The 17,352-nt window shown below is 40.5% G+C and overlaps 1 protein-coding gene across 2 annotated transcripts in view; it reads left to right on the plus strand.

Moving 5' to 3' along the window:
• The window catches only part of cdk17 (cyclin-dependent kinase 17), a 76,034-nt gene extending 58,699 nt beyond the window's left edge, over positions 1-17,335 (plus strand). The window contains exons 5-17 of one of the 2 annotated variants that reach the window (XM_034673343.1): positions 3,542-3,667; positions 6,013-6,069; positions 6,180-6,294; positions 6,410-6,504; positions 6,715-6,777; positions 6,906-7,029; positions 7,115-7,235; positions 9,737-9,834; positions 9,933-10,038; positions 10,483-10,525; positions 12,774-12,864; positions 12,951-13,028; positions 14,031-17,335. In XM_034673343.1, coding sequence (XP_034529234.1) covers positions 3,542-3,667; positions 6,013-6,069; positions 6,180-6,294; positions 6,410-6,504; positions 6,715-6,777; positions 6,906-7,029; positions 7,115-7,235; positions 9,737-9,834; positions 9,933-10,038; positions 10,483-10,525; positions 12,774-12,864; positions 12,951-13,028; positions 14,031-14,071 — 1,158 coding nt within the window. In that variant the 3' untranslated portion in view covers positions 14,072-17,335. The remainder of the gene's footprint in view (positions 1-3,541; positions 3,668-6,012; positions 6,070-6,179; positions 6,295-6,409; positions 6,505-6,714; positions 6,778-6,905; positions 7,030-7,114; positions 7,236-9,736; positions 9,835-9,932; positions 10,039-10,482; positions 10,526-12,773; positions 12,865-12,950; positions 13,029-14,030) is intronic. The other variant, XM_034673344.1, reaches the window with a different exon arrangement.
• Positions 17,336-17,352: the final 17 nt, after the last annotated feature.

The raw sequence follows: 17,352 nt of genomic DNA on the forward strand, positions 1-17,352 counted from the left end.
ATAACAAGCTGACCTAGAGGACGCATACACAGCTCAGTTCCATGACCTCATGTGTGCTGCGTCGCTCTGCTGTTCTTCTGATACAGACAGAGGTTTTAATTGAACCACGGAGGCTGAGGGCACAGTGTGTGCTCGCTGTCTGACTCACCCTTTGTAGGTCTTTAGTGGCTTGATGCCTCATCAGCCTACACTTATCCCCCCAAAAGCATCAAGTGTTCTGTAGTGAAAGAAGTTGAACAAATAATGAAATACTGCTTACAGTCTTTCCATGCTTATTTCTCTATTTGAAAGCTGATGGTTGAAGTTAAAAAGGACTCCTTTCATATTCTTTCTGACAGCTCAAAGCGCTTTAACAGTGCAAGTCACATTCACCCCTCCACACCACATTACCACCACATACTAATACGAATCCCATTCATTTGCATGAACGCCCTGCTTGCTGTGCCACCAGGAGCAGTTTGGGGTTCAGTGTCTTGCCAAAGAACACTTCAACATGTGGACTGTTGTAGTGGGGAATCAAACCACCAACCAGACTACTGAGCCATAACTACTCCTTCTTTAATTGCAGCCTCTTCAAAACGCAGCCTTTTCAATTATTACGATATCATTAGTTTCATCAGTCTAATTTACTGGCCATGTGATAATCAGTGTTTTAGCTAAGTACTTAAACTATTAGTCAAACTTTCATATGCATTCTAAGATGGCTATGGTAGGGATGTGCATTTCAAGCAGAAAAAGAAATCCATTCCATAGTCTGCTAGTACTGCTAACTATATGCAATTATTCAAATAGTTCTCTGCCCCGCTGCAGACATAAGGAGAGAGAGACACATGTGATGACTGTGCAAAGTTGTTGTAGCTATGCTAGTTAGATATGACAAACGTATTGCTGTGATGTAGATATTCTAGTTTGCAAAGTTTGCACCTAACCTCATTTTATTGTACATTTTTTTGTAGAAGTTCCTCCCAGAAATGTTTGGCCCTGCAGAACTCACTGCTTTTATCCAAGTCTGAATCTCACAGAGACTCATGCAGCAGCTGGCACTTGTGCTTTCCTATGATATTTGTAATGCTGTTATATCATGATGGAAGTCTTTTGTCAAACTGCCTTCAGATGCCCTACAACCACTGTCCAGCGTTTGAAATGCTCTCCCTGTTTCCCACTCTGACCAAACATACAAACCTGAGAAAGTGTGTTCAGCTACGTAATGTTTGTTTCATTCCAGATGAACATTTCAAACTAAGCTGTCTGTACTTGGAGTAACTTAGAGTCTGTTTTTATTCCATGGTATAGTTTCAGAGATTTCAAGTAATGGTTTCTAAATAAACATGATGTAACAGAATGTACTTCTATGTATTCTTGACTGCACTCATGTATTGTGAAAATACAACCCTTTGAGATTTTTTAAGAAGTACTTTGAATACTTCAGTATTTTAAAAGCAAGTACTACAGTACTTTAACTCAAGTAATAATCTGACTGAACAACTTTCACTTGTATTGGAGTGATATTTGACATGAAGTATCTATACTTTGATTTAAGTAATGAAGCTGTGTACTTTGTCCACCACTGTCCATATTGGATCATAACATTACAGCATTAATAGGAAGTGTTCCAGCAAACTCACTGCTGCATTCTTGTTTGTTCCACTTACATTCCTGTAAAGTAGTGAGGGTGATGAAGGTGATGAAGATGACATATTCACCTGAGTCAAGTGTTTTCTTGTTTGATGGTCATTTTAGGGTGGCCCTTCATGCCCCAGCACTGATGGTGCTTAAATAACAGAATGAGTATGCCAATACGTCTGCAAGTATTCTCCATATTACTTTAAACTGTCCAATTAGTTCATTGTTTTTTCGTGACAGAACATCGTTTTTGTCCAAATTTTTATTTTTTTCAAAAGTTCCAAATCATGTCCCCATGTATTACTTTCTCCTGTTTTTCCCCTCTGAAGCTTAACTTTTTTCGCTTTTGAAGCAAAATTTCCACTTTGTTCATTATTTTTTCGCGACAGGTCCGACAGCCATAATCATTTAATTTATTTGTGTAATGTTAAAAATAATTTGTTGAATAACTATTACGATTAATTTGAATAACAAGCAATTCAGCTGTCTTGTATTGTCTTAATAAATGTTCAAAACCAACAAATAATAGGGTTTAGATAATGCTAAAGATAGGAAAATAGAAGATCTTCATATTCAAGCAGCTGAAGAATATCTTGTTTTTTTTAATAAATATCAATTTGATATTTTTCTATGATAGGAAAATCTATTCAGTCTCTCTCCACTTCCTTTAAAACCAGGATAACAAAGTGTCTCAGACTGTGGGAACAGCATGGATTTACAGGAACTGTAATAAAAATAGATGAGATAGCACGGACCAAATCTGTTTGAGACTGTCATTACATGATGAGTTTTTTAAGCAGCACAGTCGCCTTACATAATACCTCTCCTTTTCAAGACACTGATCTGCTTTACATAATCATAGCTTCTATTTGAACCCTTTGTTGTCATAATTCTGGCATCATCTCTGAGCGGCATTGTCACAGAGGGCAGAGGACTACAATACTAAAATGAGAGAGGACGAGTTAAAGGCCCAGATGAGAACCAAGCAGATGTGTTGTCTGTTCTCTGTGTATTTATACTCCGCTCAGCCTCGTGTCTCCACATCAGACAGCAGCATTATGTCAGCTCATCGCTTTTAGATGTGCTCTTATTTGATCCTAGAATAGATACCATCAGTTGACTGCAACAGTAAGACATGAAGAGCAGAGGTATATTTACAATGGCCGCCTGTGGTGTGAATACAGACTGAGAATAAGAGCTGTAAACATTATTAAACACACGTGATGTGTTTTTCTTCTCGCCTGCGTCTCTCGCCGTTTTGTTCAGACAATCAGATTACTCACAAAGGTTTAGCTCTTCAGCAGCAGTCACGCTTCGACACACTGCCGCCTCTTATTTTTACCCTCCATGAGATGGAGATCGACCTGATCTCTGTCTCCTCTCTCTGGGAGTAGGAGGAGATGAGAGCGAGTTATTTTAGACTGTGTTTGTGTGTGTGTGTGTGTGTGTGTGTGTGTGTGTGTGTGTGTGTGTGTGTGTGTGTGTGTGTGTGTGTGTGTGTGTGTGTGTGTGTGTGTGTGTGTGTGTGTGTGTGTGTGTGTGTGTGTGTGTGTGTGTGTGTGTGTGTGTGTGAGAGAGAGTGGGTGGGTGTGTGTGGGCGGACTCAGTAGCCTACATTGTCTTAGGCTGCCTGCTTCTTTAACATGCCCCACACCTCATTCAACACATGCAGCAGAATGTCTTTTTCACAGTGTGTGGATTGCAGAAGAGCTAAGTGAGGCTGACCTTCAGTCAGACAGTCAGACAGTGAATGAAGAATGTGATAAAGTTTGAGAAGTATGATAAGAAAGAATTTGGCCTTGCAATGGAGCATTTCAGCTTTTAATCCCAATGTAGAGCTTAAAACACGTCTTGCACCACAGCTATTCCACAAACACACTTCACGTTCTGAACATTGTTGAATCTGTGTGTCTTTCAGGACCTCAACAAGCGTCTGTCTCTTCCTGCTGACATCCGAATTCCTGACGGTTACCTGGAGAAGCTTCAGCTCAGCAGCCCCCCCTTCGACCAGCCGCTCAGCCGACGCTCCCGCCGAGCCTCGCTGGTCAGTGTGTGTGTGTGTGCGTGTGTGCGTGTGTGTGTGTTTTACAGTGTCTGCATTTTCCACCTTTATTGTTTTTGTGTTGCCTTTACCCAAAGACTCCTGCTGTGCAAGTTACCATAGCAACAGGCCCAGTGTGAGACCGGGATTGATTAATCTGGAGCCACGAGCGCTTCCCCTCCTGACTATAGTCCCATCACATCAGATCATAACACTCTGTTGTGGTGTGACTATGCAAATCAGAGAGCAAAGAGGCTTGTGTACATACACGTATTATTGTACAAGTTACCAACAGTGAGACCATTGAAGTTAGATGTTTTTCTCAGGTGCTACGTTGATATTTTTTTATCAATTGTTTTTTATTTTGTTCAATTATATTTATTTTGTCCCAGCCAATCACAGAGGACGCATGTCACCTCAAGAAATGTCTTGCAGCTAAAGCTGTAGGTCTGCTCCAACTCTCACCTCTTTTAAATCAAAGACTAAGACTTTCTTATTTACCTCTGCCTTCCTATCTTAGATTATTTTAACTCACTTTAAATTAAAATTTTAATGTAATTTTTAATATATTCTAATTTTCCTTTTCTTTTCTGTTTTATCATATTTGGCATTTTAATTATGTTCTTTCATGCTTGTCTGAATGTCTCCAATGTTTTTAATGTTTTAATGTAAAGCACATTGAGTTGCCCTCGTGTATGAAATGCGCTATACAAATAAAGCTGCCTTGCTTTGCCTTGCCTACAATAAACGATATGAGTACAAACTTTATGTTGATGCAAAGTAGAGCTTTTCAAATAAGATATTACTTTATTGATCCATTGGAGGGGAATTTCAGTACTTACAGCAACCCAGACATAAGTATAATCAAGAAGAAGTTTCAATAAGTAAAATAAAATAAATTAAGATAAGTGAAAATAAAAATAGATAAATAAAGCTAGAATACAATTTAGATATATACAATGTTACAATGGAATTTAGATTAAATAGCAGTAATAATAATAGTAATAGTAATAGTGTAATAAATAATTACAGAATTGTATTTTGTCCAAAATAAAAAAATCATGATCATGCAGAAAACATTTAGTAGTAATTGATAGAAGTATACAGGCAGGAAATATTACTGCCTCAATTCTAGACTGAAGAAAACTTGAAATCATACTGATCTGCCAAGTTCTTAAATCACAAGATTAATTTTTTCTGTTATCTAAAAACATGTTTTGGAAGTTCTTTCCCATTAGACGTGAGACTTCATTATTCCTTTATAAAGTCTTAATCATGATATTTGTCATATCTGCATAGAAGGCGATTTTTTTAAGAAAATTGCGCCAACAGGAGGTCACATTGAATTTTTATGTCCATTCATTGCCCTGTAAAGGATATCTTACTGTTCGTAATCTTCTGACTAAGAACATCAACTGTACAAGCTAGATTTTAAAAAAAGCTCTCTTAGATGAGTTTTGTTTAAGTATAGGTGCAGGGTGGTTAAAACCACAAATACAGCAGCTGTTGAATCCAGAACGGTGGACTTCCATGGCTGCAGAAAGAAGTGCAAAAAAAAAATGCAGTCTCTCAAGTGTCCACTTGAGACTTGCTCAAAAAGCAATAGAAACCCTGATGGAGCCCATATCAACATTATACACTTTATAAAACATGGATGTAGTTTCTGTTATGTCACCATGGATGTAGAAATCTGTTCTGTTTTTGTAAATGTGTTACAAAGCCCAAAGATGGCGATGACGTTTCCAAACTTTAGATCAAACTGGAAACGTCAAAGAGGTGGAGCTGAGGCAAGCTTTTACCCTCCTTACAAACAGCTACAGCACACCCACTTTGCTTCTTATTATGCAGATGTAAGCTGAACTCTTAGTCTACTATAACCAGAGTAGATGTCTATTAAAGAAAAGTACCCTCTGTGTGGTAGTCATTAATACAAAAATGATCTATTAAGACCCAAATATATATTATTTATATATTATGTACCAGACATTGTCCACGTTAACTTCTGCTGTCAGGGTGGATATTTGAGAATGAGGACTAATGGGGGGGATTCCTTGGCCTTTGGAGCCAGCCTCAAGTGGGCTCTGGAGGAACTGCTGCTTTTTGCACATTTTACAACACCGGAGTTAAAAGGCCCATTTTTACAACAGAATTCAACATCTTTTCAGCTTTAGATGTTAATTGGAGTCAGCCAGTCATTCTTGTTGACTTCATAATGCACCTCCAGAAACCAATATGTGACGTCCCTGAGACCATGTCCGGTCTATACATAACCTTGTTTTGTTGATGCTTATTTATCATGACATAATCTGAGCTTCATTCTGACTCTTCCCTCTGTGTTCTTTTCCCAGTCGGAGATTGGTTTTGGAAAGCTAGAGACGTACATTAAGCTGGACAAACTGGGAGAGGTGAGAAAGTAATCCTGAAATCCTCTCTGACTGCAGTAATGGAGGTAAAAATGTTTAACAGTTCATGTCAGTTTTTGTAATATTGAACCAGTGTCTTGTGTCTCATTCAGGGAACTTATGCAACAGTATTTAAAGGACGCAGTAAGCTGACAGACAACCTGGTAGCACTGAAAGAGATCCGGCTGGAGCATGAGGAGGGAGCACCATGCACCGCCATCAGAGAAGGTCAGCTCCTGCTTTTTGCCTTGTTAACAAATGAATCATTCATTTTTCTCTTTTTTTTTTTAGTGTTGTATGTTTTTCTCTTTGTTTATTGCTCTCTCTGTCTTTGTCCCTGCAGTGTCGTTACTGAAGGACCTCAAACACGCCAACATCGTGACGCTACACGACATCGTCCACACCGACAAGAGCCTCACGCTCGTCTTTGAGTACCTGGTAAGACTCCCAGCTCTCCCATCCTCTGTGTTCTCAATGTGTCACCAATTTGTTTAAGAGCTTTCCAGGCAACATGCTTCTCAATGATCAGAAACTTCATTAGCATTTAGATGGAGTATATCAGTTTATGTATTTTAAAATGCCCCTATTCATGATCTGAGATGTTAATTGAATGTTCTTCCTCTCTCATGGTGTCATGTCTTCCTGCAGGACAAGGACCTGAAACAGTACATGGATGACTGTGGAAACATCATGAGCATGCACAATGTGAAGGTGACTCTTCTTCTTATTATTATGAATGATCTATTTATTCTGCTTTATGTTGTCCTTCGTTTTATAAAGTCTATAGACATATCGTGTCAGATTTTTTATTAACATGGAGTCTTAACCCATCCTTCCAGATCTTCCTGTTCCAAATTTTGCGAGGGCTGTCATACTGTCACAAGAGGAAAGTCCTCCACCGGGACCTGAAGCCTCAGAACCTCCTCATCAACGAGAGGGGAGAACTCAAACTAGCTGATTTTGGTGAGAGGAACCTCCACAGCAGCAGCAGCAGGCCGAAAAACTGTAGACATGTGATTACTGTCAGCTAATGCTTCTGTCCCTGCAGGTCTGGCAAGGGCCAAGTCTGTCCCGACTAAAACCTACTCCAACGAGGTGGTGACTCTCTGGTACCGGCCTCCAGATGTTCTCCTGGGATCATCTGAGTATTCGACACAGATCGACATGTGGTACGAGACTCACAACCATCGTACTGCTCACACCTCAGACTCTAAGTTCAGACATGATTAACAAATGATTCAACGTGGTAGACGACTTTGATACGTATTTTATAGAGGAAACATTTAACGATGATACAAGTTAATGACAAAAAGAAGTGTGTATGAGACCTCACATTCATTTGTCTAAATATTAATGTCTGTTGGTATGAGACTCAGGTTAAAAACTTAGCCAACTTTTGATTGGTCAACTGACTGTAAATAATCAGCCACAGTTTTCAACTTCTGTTTATGATAACGTCACGTTTTCAATCGGTGAGATCTGTGAACTCCAAGGAAAGGTTTGATGTTGTAGAAGCAATAGCTCTGTTGAAATGGACCACTAATAAGTGGATTAATTGACTGGTCTGCCCTTCGTGACATGACTAGCTTTAGGCTTGGTTATTACTATATAATAATAATAATAATAATAATAATAATAATAATAATAATGCTTTTCTTAACAAAAAATGCAGAAAATAACAAAGCATAAAAAACAGTGCAGACAGGGAAAAGGAAAAAAAAAGCAGCAAAACAGGACGTCTGAACGCAGAGCAATATTAAGGATTTAAGGGCTGAGAAATGTCTTTTTATATAAAAAGGTTTTTAGTGAGGATTTAAAAGCAGTTAAGGTTGTGGACTGTCTAATAGGCTGTGGCAGGGGCCGCCAAGGCACATATGGGGTTAAAAGGTCCCTTAAATAGTTTGGTTAGAATGGATAGAGAACAAGACTTTTCCATAGCTGACTTCTTCTTCTTTTTTTTAGCTGAAAAAGAATCAGGGATTGATAAACACTCCAATAGTCAAAGATAAAATAAAAATGTAAATACAGACATTCAAAATCACAGACGTGAGAGTGGAGGAGGATGAAATCTCTGGTTCAGGGTCGAGGAGGCGAGCAGAGGAGCAATCTGTGGAGCTGTGCGGCAACACTGGTGTATTTTTTGTTTTAACATTATTTGTAACATCTTTTTTTGTATGATGACACAGCAACAGCTGTGTTTGTTCACATCAGAAACTCACAAGCGGAACAGTTTCCTCTTCTGCTATTTCTCACATTAGACTGTACGTCATACTTAGATCCTATTATTCAGCATCCCTCATGAACGTCTTCAAACGATCATCTATTACTCAACTGATGAGGATATTTTGAAATCTTTTTTTTAGAACATTTTTGTTGCACAATATCATTGTATACAGTTCACATTGACATATAGAAGCAATCTTATTTTTCCATATTCTTATAGTAACATAACAGCAGCCTAAAAGAACATACAATCATGGTAATAATAGTTCATATTATTTAGTGGATTTTGTAAATAATAATGGGTAGCAAAAGAAAAGACGGAAACTCAAGACTCATGTTAGATGTTAAAAGTAGATCTAAAGATAATTCAAGTCATTAAATGACAGAGTGAAACAGGTAGAACACACAGCCATTAGTGTTGATATTTTGAAATCTTGATAAAAAAATAGTTTGCATCCCCAGGATCTCCCTCTGTGTTTCAACAACTGTGTAAACTCATTAAACACCGTTACCGAGATTATCTACCCCTGAACTAAATTTAGACCCAGGGCCCATCGCTCGAAACGCACATAGTTCCGGGGTAAAGTTCCTCTGGTCGAAAAACGCCTCAAGTGAAGAATGAACCTCTAATCAGAATGATTGTAATCAGGTTGAAGAAAAACTGCACATTCAACCACAGTCTTTGTAAGTTTGGTAAAGTTGTTACACAGCTGATTTGTCCTGTGTGTTATCATGTGGAGCAATCAGAGCTGAAGCCCTTTTAGATGGGTTCCTCATATTTACATCCCTCTGTATCATTACTTAGTCATATATAGACACAAATTATAATTGCGTCATGTGATTCAGTTTGACTCAAACATCATTATCTTCTAGCTCATAAAGAAAAATCCTTCAATCTGCTAAAAGACAGAAAATTGTACTTCAGTAGTTTATCATACATCCATGGAGAGATTACAAAGACAAAGTCAAAGTCATACTTCCCTATTTTCATCTCACATGTCCACAGTGTGAGAGTATGAAAGACCAAGGTCTTAGTGATTCTCAAGGGCAATGACGTGACATTATTCCCTCTTAGAAAACCTGTCATTTTGCTGAGACAGCATTTAGTAACTCTTAAACTTACTGAAACTATTGAAAATTTAACTCACAGGAAAAAATGGCAACAGTTGTACAACCACCAAAACATGTCCATAGTGCCTGACTATTAGAGACCCTGGTCAATGTAGTTTTTAAGCAAGAGGACTGCCTTTATTGCTAATTCTGTAAAGGAAAGTAACCATTTGTTGCAGCCTTTAAATTAAACTTATCTCCTGTGTGTGTGTGTTGTGTGTGTGTGTGTGTGTGTGTGTGTGTGTGTGTGTGTGTGTGTGTGTGTGTGTGTGTGTGTGTGTGTGTGTGTGTGTGTGTGTGTGTGTGTGTGTGTGTGTGTGTGTGTGTGTGTCTGCAGGGGTGTTGGCTGTATATTCTACGAGATGGCTGCAGGTCGGCCGCTGTTCCCCGGCTCCACCGTGGAGGATGAGCTCCACCTCATTTTCAGGTTACTGGGTGAGTGTTTCCCGCCTGGACTGATGAGATGACCTCAAACAGCTTCACCAGTTTAATGACACATGCAAAATCTCTTCTTTGATTGGCTGCGACTTCAGGCACACCCACAGAGGAGAACTGGCCGGGAATCTCCTCCATTGAAGAATTCAAATCCTACAACTTCCCCAAATACAAACCACAGCCGTTAATCAACCACGCTCCCAGGTACTGTGGTCTGTCTAGGTGTGTGAGCGTGTGTGTCTGTATATGTGTGTGTGTGTGTGTGTCTGTATGTGTGTCTGTATGTGTGTGTGTGTGTGTGTGTGTGTGTGTGTGTGTGTGTGTGTGTGTGTGCGTGTGTGTGTGTGTGTGCGTGTGTGTGCGTGTGTGTGTGTGTGTGTGTCAGCCTGCACCTTCATGTGTGTGTATGTGTGCTTGTTTTCTGCACCCATGGTTCTATTTTTTGGTTTCACTTCCCTCTCTGCGTGTATACAGTAATTGTGTGTGATCACGTGCAGTGCGTGTGTTTTTACCACAGGCAGGATATCCTGTGGAACATTTCACAGGCGGCCGTCCACTTCCTTCCCCCCATGAGCCCCTACAGTCTCATCAGCCCTTGCTGCAGGCAGACAATAAACTGTTGCTCTTCCTTCCTTTTGTCTCCTTTAGGTTGGACGGTGAAGGCATCGAGCTGCTGCTGTCTTTCCTCAAAGTGAGTCTTCACTTTTCCACACACACAAAAATGAATCCTAAGTATACTCATCCTCTGCTTGACATTTAGGAACAGTTTCACCCAAACCCCAGTGGTCCACTTAAGCCTCTTTCACACTGACACTCCTGAAAGTTTCCCAGCTTCATGGTCCAGGCTGCATGCTCAACTCTATCCAGGCTTTATTCCTAGAAGCCTCCTAGGACAATTTCTGCAACTAGCCAATATGAGTCAGTGTCTGAAGGTAGCAAGTAAAAGTCAGAGAATTCACAGGTGCCATATGACCCGAGTGAGGATGTTGTGTTGAGTTTTCTCCTCTCACTGCTCTCCTCAGTTGTCAGTATATTGTCTTCAACTCTTTGTGTGGAATACAGATGTTTACCTATGGTGTTGTAGTGTTAACACAGACATAGTCTCCATCAAAGGGGTCTTTTCTTCTTCCTCCTCCTCCTCCACCTGCGTGCCCTTTCCAGCTTCCCCCTGACCTACACCAAAGTGCACATTTCTAAATGTGACAGTGTGTCTGACAGAGATAATCCCTCGCTTTGAGGTGCATGTGTGAACAGCAAGTTCCTGAAAATTGTCAGGAGCTCATGTGTGAAAGGGGATTTAGTGAAGTATAGGAAGAGGTCAATGGAGGTGGTGAGTGATGATCAAGGAGACTATATATCAACTTCAAAGACTGTTTTAGACTGAATCAGGAGTTATTATCACATGACTGTAAGATATCATAAGACCACGTACTCGGGCCATTACAGCGGATCCATTTGCTAATAGAGACTGTGAGATGCATTTGAGTTCCACAAACAAGTGAATCGACTTTTTGTCTGTCATATGGAATAATTATTTACCAAGCTACTGTTAGTAAAATGATGATCTGATCACTTCCCACAGCTCATAATGGCTGTTGGGAGCACAGCAGTGAAACAAAATGTGAGATGTAAACTAGTGTTGTAGTACTAAAGACTGGTCTTGGTCTCGAGACCGCTTATTTAAGGTCTTGGTCTCGTCTCGGAATTGAAAGCATTTTCACTCTTGTCTCGGTCTCAGACATGGCAGACTCTGTATTTTATATCTAGACTGGTCGAGACCACCACTGATGCACATTACTGTGATAAGAGAAAAAACTAAACTTAAGGAGTCAAAAGAAAGGCAACAAAGATCAAACCAAACCTTGTTTGTTACTGTCAATAGTTTTCAAAGAAAACTTAAATAAAATTAACAGAAGTCTTTTATTTTGTTTACTCTCATGATGATTTTTCATTGATATATATGGTCTTGGTCTTGGTCTTGGTCTTGGTCTTGACTCAGTCTCGATCCCTAAATGTCTTGGTCTTGTCTTGGTCTCGGTGCACTCTGGTCTCGGACATGTCTTGGTCTCGGTTAATGTGGTCTTGACTGCAACACTACTGTAAACATAATATAAAATGAGAAGATTCCACATGTAACAAACAGATAAAAGAGTAGAAATGTTAACGTCTTCAACACAGTTTCATGAGAGGCGGTGTTGTCCATGAATAGCATGATACCCTTTGTTTAAATCAGACTGTAACATAATGCCTTTACATTTCCATGAACCCTTTGCCATTTTGAACATGAATATTAATGTGACATTTCATCCAGGGTTGATTTACATCTTTCTGAAGCAGTGCATTTTAAGAAGAGAGAGGTGGAATAATCTTATGACATAATGTACTACTGTCTCTCTGCACAGATCGTGTTAAAGTGATATAACATTTAAAAGTGCATCAAACATTAATGATCATAATTTAGACTTAAAGTATAGAAGCACATGTCAGAGTGTGTACTTTGATTCTAACAAGAAAAAGGAATCAGCATCAGACAGCACTCATGTTCTGTACATCAGAGCCCTGCTGTGCAATGTGAAAGTCTGGCTTACCTGAAATGCACAGGTGTGTTTGTGCACAGTTCAACATTTGTATTCAGCTAACACACGTATTTGAATCTATAAAGGTGTTGATATTGAACTGTTTTCTGTCAAAGACAAATGCTCTGCAGTCCTCTGATGCTGCTGAGTCTGAATCAGTTCCACTTTCAGACACTAGGAGGCATTGCTTCACCAGTGTGTTCCCCTGCTCAGTATTTTCCTTATGAGACATACACTCTTCAGTTCCTGTTTCCAGTCTGTTTCAGTTTGTCACAGTGAATCACTGATTGCAGACACAACATCCACACACATCATCTGCTGAACCCACAGGGTGGCTGATACTTCCTGTTTCTGTCTCCACAGTTTGAATCCAAGAAGAGGATTTCAGCTGAGGAGGCCATGAAACATTCCTACTTCAGGCAGCTCGGGATGAAAGTTCACACACTGTCTGAAGGTGGGCACACACAAAGCTGCAATCAGTCTGACTTTCTCTCTGTGTTTTTACTTGGATGTAGACTGAACCTGTCCTCTGTTCTGTAGGTGTTTCAATATTCACATTAAAAGAGGTGCAGCTGCAGAGGGACCCTGGCTACAGGAACTCCTCATACCCAGAGTCAGGTCAGTGGGGGACACATCCACATGCTTTCTAAATCATCAGACATGTTAGAAGTGGCAAGCTTTAAAAACACCTGTTCTTACATTTCCCATAATGCAACTGGAACGACACTAGAAAACCTCTGCCTCATAAATGCTTCTTCCTTATCAGCCATGCGCCTTATCCAATATTTTTAGAGACCATCAGTGATGCAATAAAACTCTTTTAAGGGCTTGAGCCAATACCAGCTGACCCTGATGACATCATCAGACATCAGTTATTAAAGGGATATTTCAGGTTTTTTTGAAGTGGGGTCGTATGAGTTACTACTTTTACTGATTCTTTGTTTTTGTTGTTTTTATTACACTATGACACAAACATTGTTCACATGATGTTTACCTTATCTAATACACTGTCAGCTGTTGAAGAGTAAGACTGAGCTGAAATGTAACAAACTCAACAGCCATTACTCCATGTCAACCGATCACTCATTTTTGCAGTTTGTAGTTTTTGATCCTAAAAGTGCAGGCAGATCCAAACAGCTGATCGCACGTGTATCCGTGCTCATGCTGTGGAAGAACACAGGTCTGCAAGGTGCGTCCGAAAAATAGTGCCAAAATAAAGGGGGTTTCTGACGGCAAAGTCAAGAGCTGCAATTTTTTCTAGTAGAGCATGTAATCGCACCGTGATGAGTGCCTGGATCATACGCAAAATAGGTGTCTCTGTCTGCAGAGAATTGTAGCCTAGCTTGCCTGCAGGTCCTCTGGGAATTTTCTCATTAAAGGGGAAGAGCTCACGACACTCATTGAGGCTAGCAGAAGCAATAGTGTAATATAACTCGTGCAAACCCACTTCAAAAAACCTGAGATATCCCTTTAAAGGTCACACCATTAAACTGGTTCAGTGTTAGAAGTAGCTGAGTATTATGAATAGTAATGAGCTGACAGCAGTTACAAAGGGGATTGATGAGAGTCCAGCAGAGGCATTATGGGTATTGTATTTTGAGCGTCTCCTTTCTCTTCCAGGTAACGGAAAGATCAACAGGAGGCAGAGCATGCTCTTCTAGAGTCAGATGAAGACGATGATTGACTGTCCAACTTCAACATCACTTCCCACCGACCTCTCGCATGAGCCCACCTCCCCTCAGAGTGAACCCACCCCCCAACCTGCACACACACTTAAACACACACTCACACACACCCCTCTGAGCGAGTGACGTTGGGTTGAATCTATAAGAAGACTGTGTTTATTTATTGGGGGGGCGGGGTGAGGTTATATTTTTTGCTGCTAAACTACTACTGTCTGTATTTAACACACCGTGAGAGTGTGTGTGTGTGTGTGTGTGTGTGCGTGCGCGTGTGAGAGCGTGTGTGTGTGTGTGTACACGATGTGAACTCATGACGCCGTGCACAGTTGAGCAGTCAGTAAGGTTAATATTGTTTTTCTGCTGACGATTCTCCGGCTTTGTTTGAGTTTAGAATCCCACTGATGTTAATGTCGACGCTGTGATCCAAGTTGTTGTTCTCGTTGTCGTGCTTGGAGACCGAACTCTTCAGTATCTTCAATTTTTTTCTTTTATAAATATGTAAATCTATATATATTTGAAGTTTATGTTCTGTTTTTCTTCGAGCTTCCGTGACTGAACTCTACAACATTTCCAGATTTCAACAGTTTGGGACGGTTCAATTGTGTTTGGTTGAGGGGAAATACAAGTTATCTGGGTTCCTTTTCGTACTCTTCTTCTGGAGGCCCTGACGCCCTCAGGAGGTTTACACTGATGGGGGAGAAGCAGGAGTGTGAGTGGACTGTAGGAACAGTTTTGAGCTGTGATTTAAAGAAGCACACAAGAGTCCAATCAAACAGGAAGAACATGAAACCAGCTTGCAGATCTTTTTGTTCTTGCTCAGCAATGGGACCAAAACATGGAGGAGAGGAGAGGAGTTGGGATGAGGAGCAAAAGCACGAATGAAAGAAGAGGAATACTGGAGCTGAACAGGAAATCATGTGATGTCCCACAGGAAGCCAGCAGGCCTTTCCTAAACCCCTCACAAACTGCCAGGACTTCAGTGCTTTTTAAGAAAATAATGCAAGCTTCACTCTCTCGCTCTGTGTGTACTTGGAGATCTCACTGCAGTAATTCTTTTTTATTAACTTGCACTTCAGTGTGGTTTTTTGGAATCAGGGACCCTGGTCGCAACATGGCCGAGTTTACCCAACAGTATTAAGACGTGTTCTCTGTGTCTGTGACCTTTGACCTCTCCTTGTGAAATAACAGTGTCAGTATGGCATGTTTTTCGGAGGTGGGGGGCGGCGGGTGGGATCGGGGTGGGATCCTCAAAAAGTAAACTTGGTGTCGGACCACTGCTCCAGCGTTTGTACACAGGAAACAAAAAAAGATTTCAAATTGAAATTTTGGATTGAACTGCCCGCTGTGTTGTTTGCAACTGACAGTGATGCTAGAGATGAAGCCTGTTGTGAAGTCTCTCTTCTGTAACGTGCATGTTTACTGCAGAAGATGAAAAAGTTTAACTCACAGACTTTCAAAATGTTGTTTGGTGTGCTTTGCATTCCTGACTTTATTAAGGTCTAGTACGCATGTCTTATTCCAGTGAGCCAACACACAGTAGGTGTTCTCACATCAACATATTTTTTTAGCTATGAGATCTCAAAACATTTTCAAGTAGTTTGGGGATAAAAGTGTTTTCTCTTTCGTGTGAAAATTTGTTGAGAACTTTGATTCCACTCAGATGTCTGTACTGTAAATATGGAACGAGCTCTGGGAGCCTCATGCACAAATATTTAAATCTATGACACATCACTGTGTCTGGAACATAACCAATCTGCCTTTCAACACCTCTGAACTCACAAACTCAACACTATATTTATTTTTACAGATTTCTTAATGCAGAAGTGGCATGTTGTGGTTTCCTACAGGGTGACATCCTGGATTATCTCTTAGCAAGGCAAGGTGCAGAGACTTCTTGAAGTCTTGTAGACACTGTGGGGTTTCTGTGCCAGCCATGAAATAGTCCTGGTCTTCACCCCTGTGTCGATTAGTGAGCTAGTTCAGAGGTGCTGGCAGGCAGATTGTTCTAGAGGGAACCAGGCTAGCTGCATACTCATTCCAGTTTCATGCTAAGCTAAGCCAACCAGCTGCAATGTCCACCTGTGTGTACTGAGCAGACATCAGTGTTATCAAGTTTCTCTCCCACATTCTAACAGGAAAGGGAACCAGCCTGTTGTAGTGTCGGACCCTCAGAATCAAAAAGCACAGAAGAGAAATGCATCATGGAAAAGGCAGAGAAAGCAACTTCTACACTCACTGTAGCAACAAAAAAAAACCGAGTGCAGTGCGTCAGCTCCTGAACTTAATAACATCAGGAATGCATCGAACACAGGTCCAACATGTAAGAATGTGAGAGATGACTGAGGAAGTCTGAGGAGGATTTGCTTGTTTCTGTTGCTCAACATTGACGTGAAAATGTCACCTTCATCGTCTGAAATGTAAAGTGAGTAAAACTGTCTCTATGTTGAAGAACAGCGTTCAGGTAGAGCATGAGAGGAACGTGTTGGAGGAACTACTAATGCTTGATAAACTAAAACAGCTGAGAGCATTGTGTAACAGACATTGACTTGAACACAGTTTGAAGCTAAAATGTGACAATCCTCTCCACATACTGTAATCCTCTGAGGTGAAAACTCTTCATGAGTGTACTCACTGTTTCAGAAAGACAAACTGTCACCACAGAACAAACTGCAGCTGGAGGTCCTGTCAGGATTTGCATCCCAAATGAAAATGATGTTCACAGTAAGAAGAGTTACTGCATTGATGAAAACATCCTGAAGAACACTGACCAATCACCTTTGACTTCTCCCCCGGTAGCTTTAAATGTAGGAAACCTTCTTCTCCTCTAACTGTATCTCACAGTAATCTGTATCCCCTCGGTGATCTCCCACACATCTCAAACATGGAGGATCTTTGCATTCAAAACTTCAAACTGTGTTTCTGCTTCAAGCAGTTTTTGACATGCACAGCAGTGACATGCATGAAAGGAGATTTCAACAACGGCTTACTATTTATCCTTGTAAAACTGTAAAACTTTTTCAAATGTATGAATGACCTGACTTTATGTGAACATGTCTGAGCGCGTATGTGTGTGAGTGTGTGTGTGTGTGAGTGTGTGTGCCTGATGCATGGAAGGCCTGCTGTGTTGTGAATTCGACCTCTCTGAAACACTGAGCTGCCAGTCAACAGTTGGTGTGTGACTCTTTTTACTGGAACTATTTATTTCTCATAACCATTGAAAGTAAATTTAATCTGTTTCATAAAGCGTTTGTGCAGCAGTC

This window comes from Notolabrus celidotus, chromosome 21 (genome assembly GCF_009762535.1).
Source record: "Notolabrus celidotus isolate fNotCel1 chromosome 21, fNotCel1.pri, whole genome shotgun sequence".
NCBI classification, from domain to species: domain Eukaryota; kingdom Metazoa; phylum Chordata; class Actinopteri; order Labriformes; family Labridae; genus Notolabrus; species Notolabrus celidotus.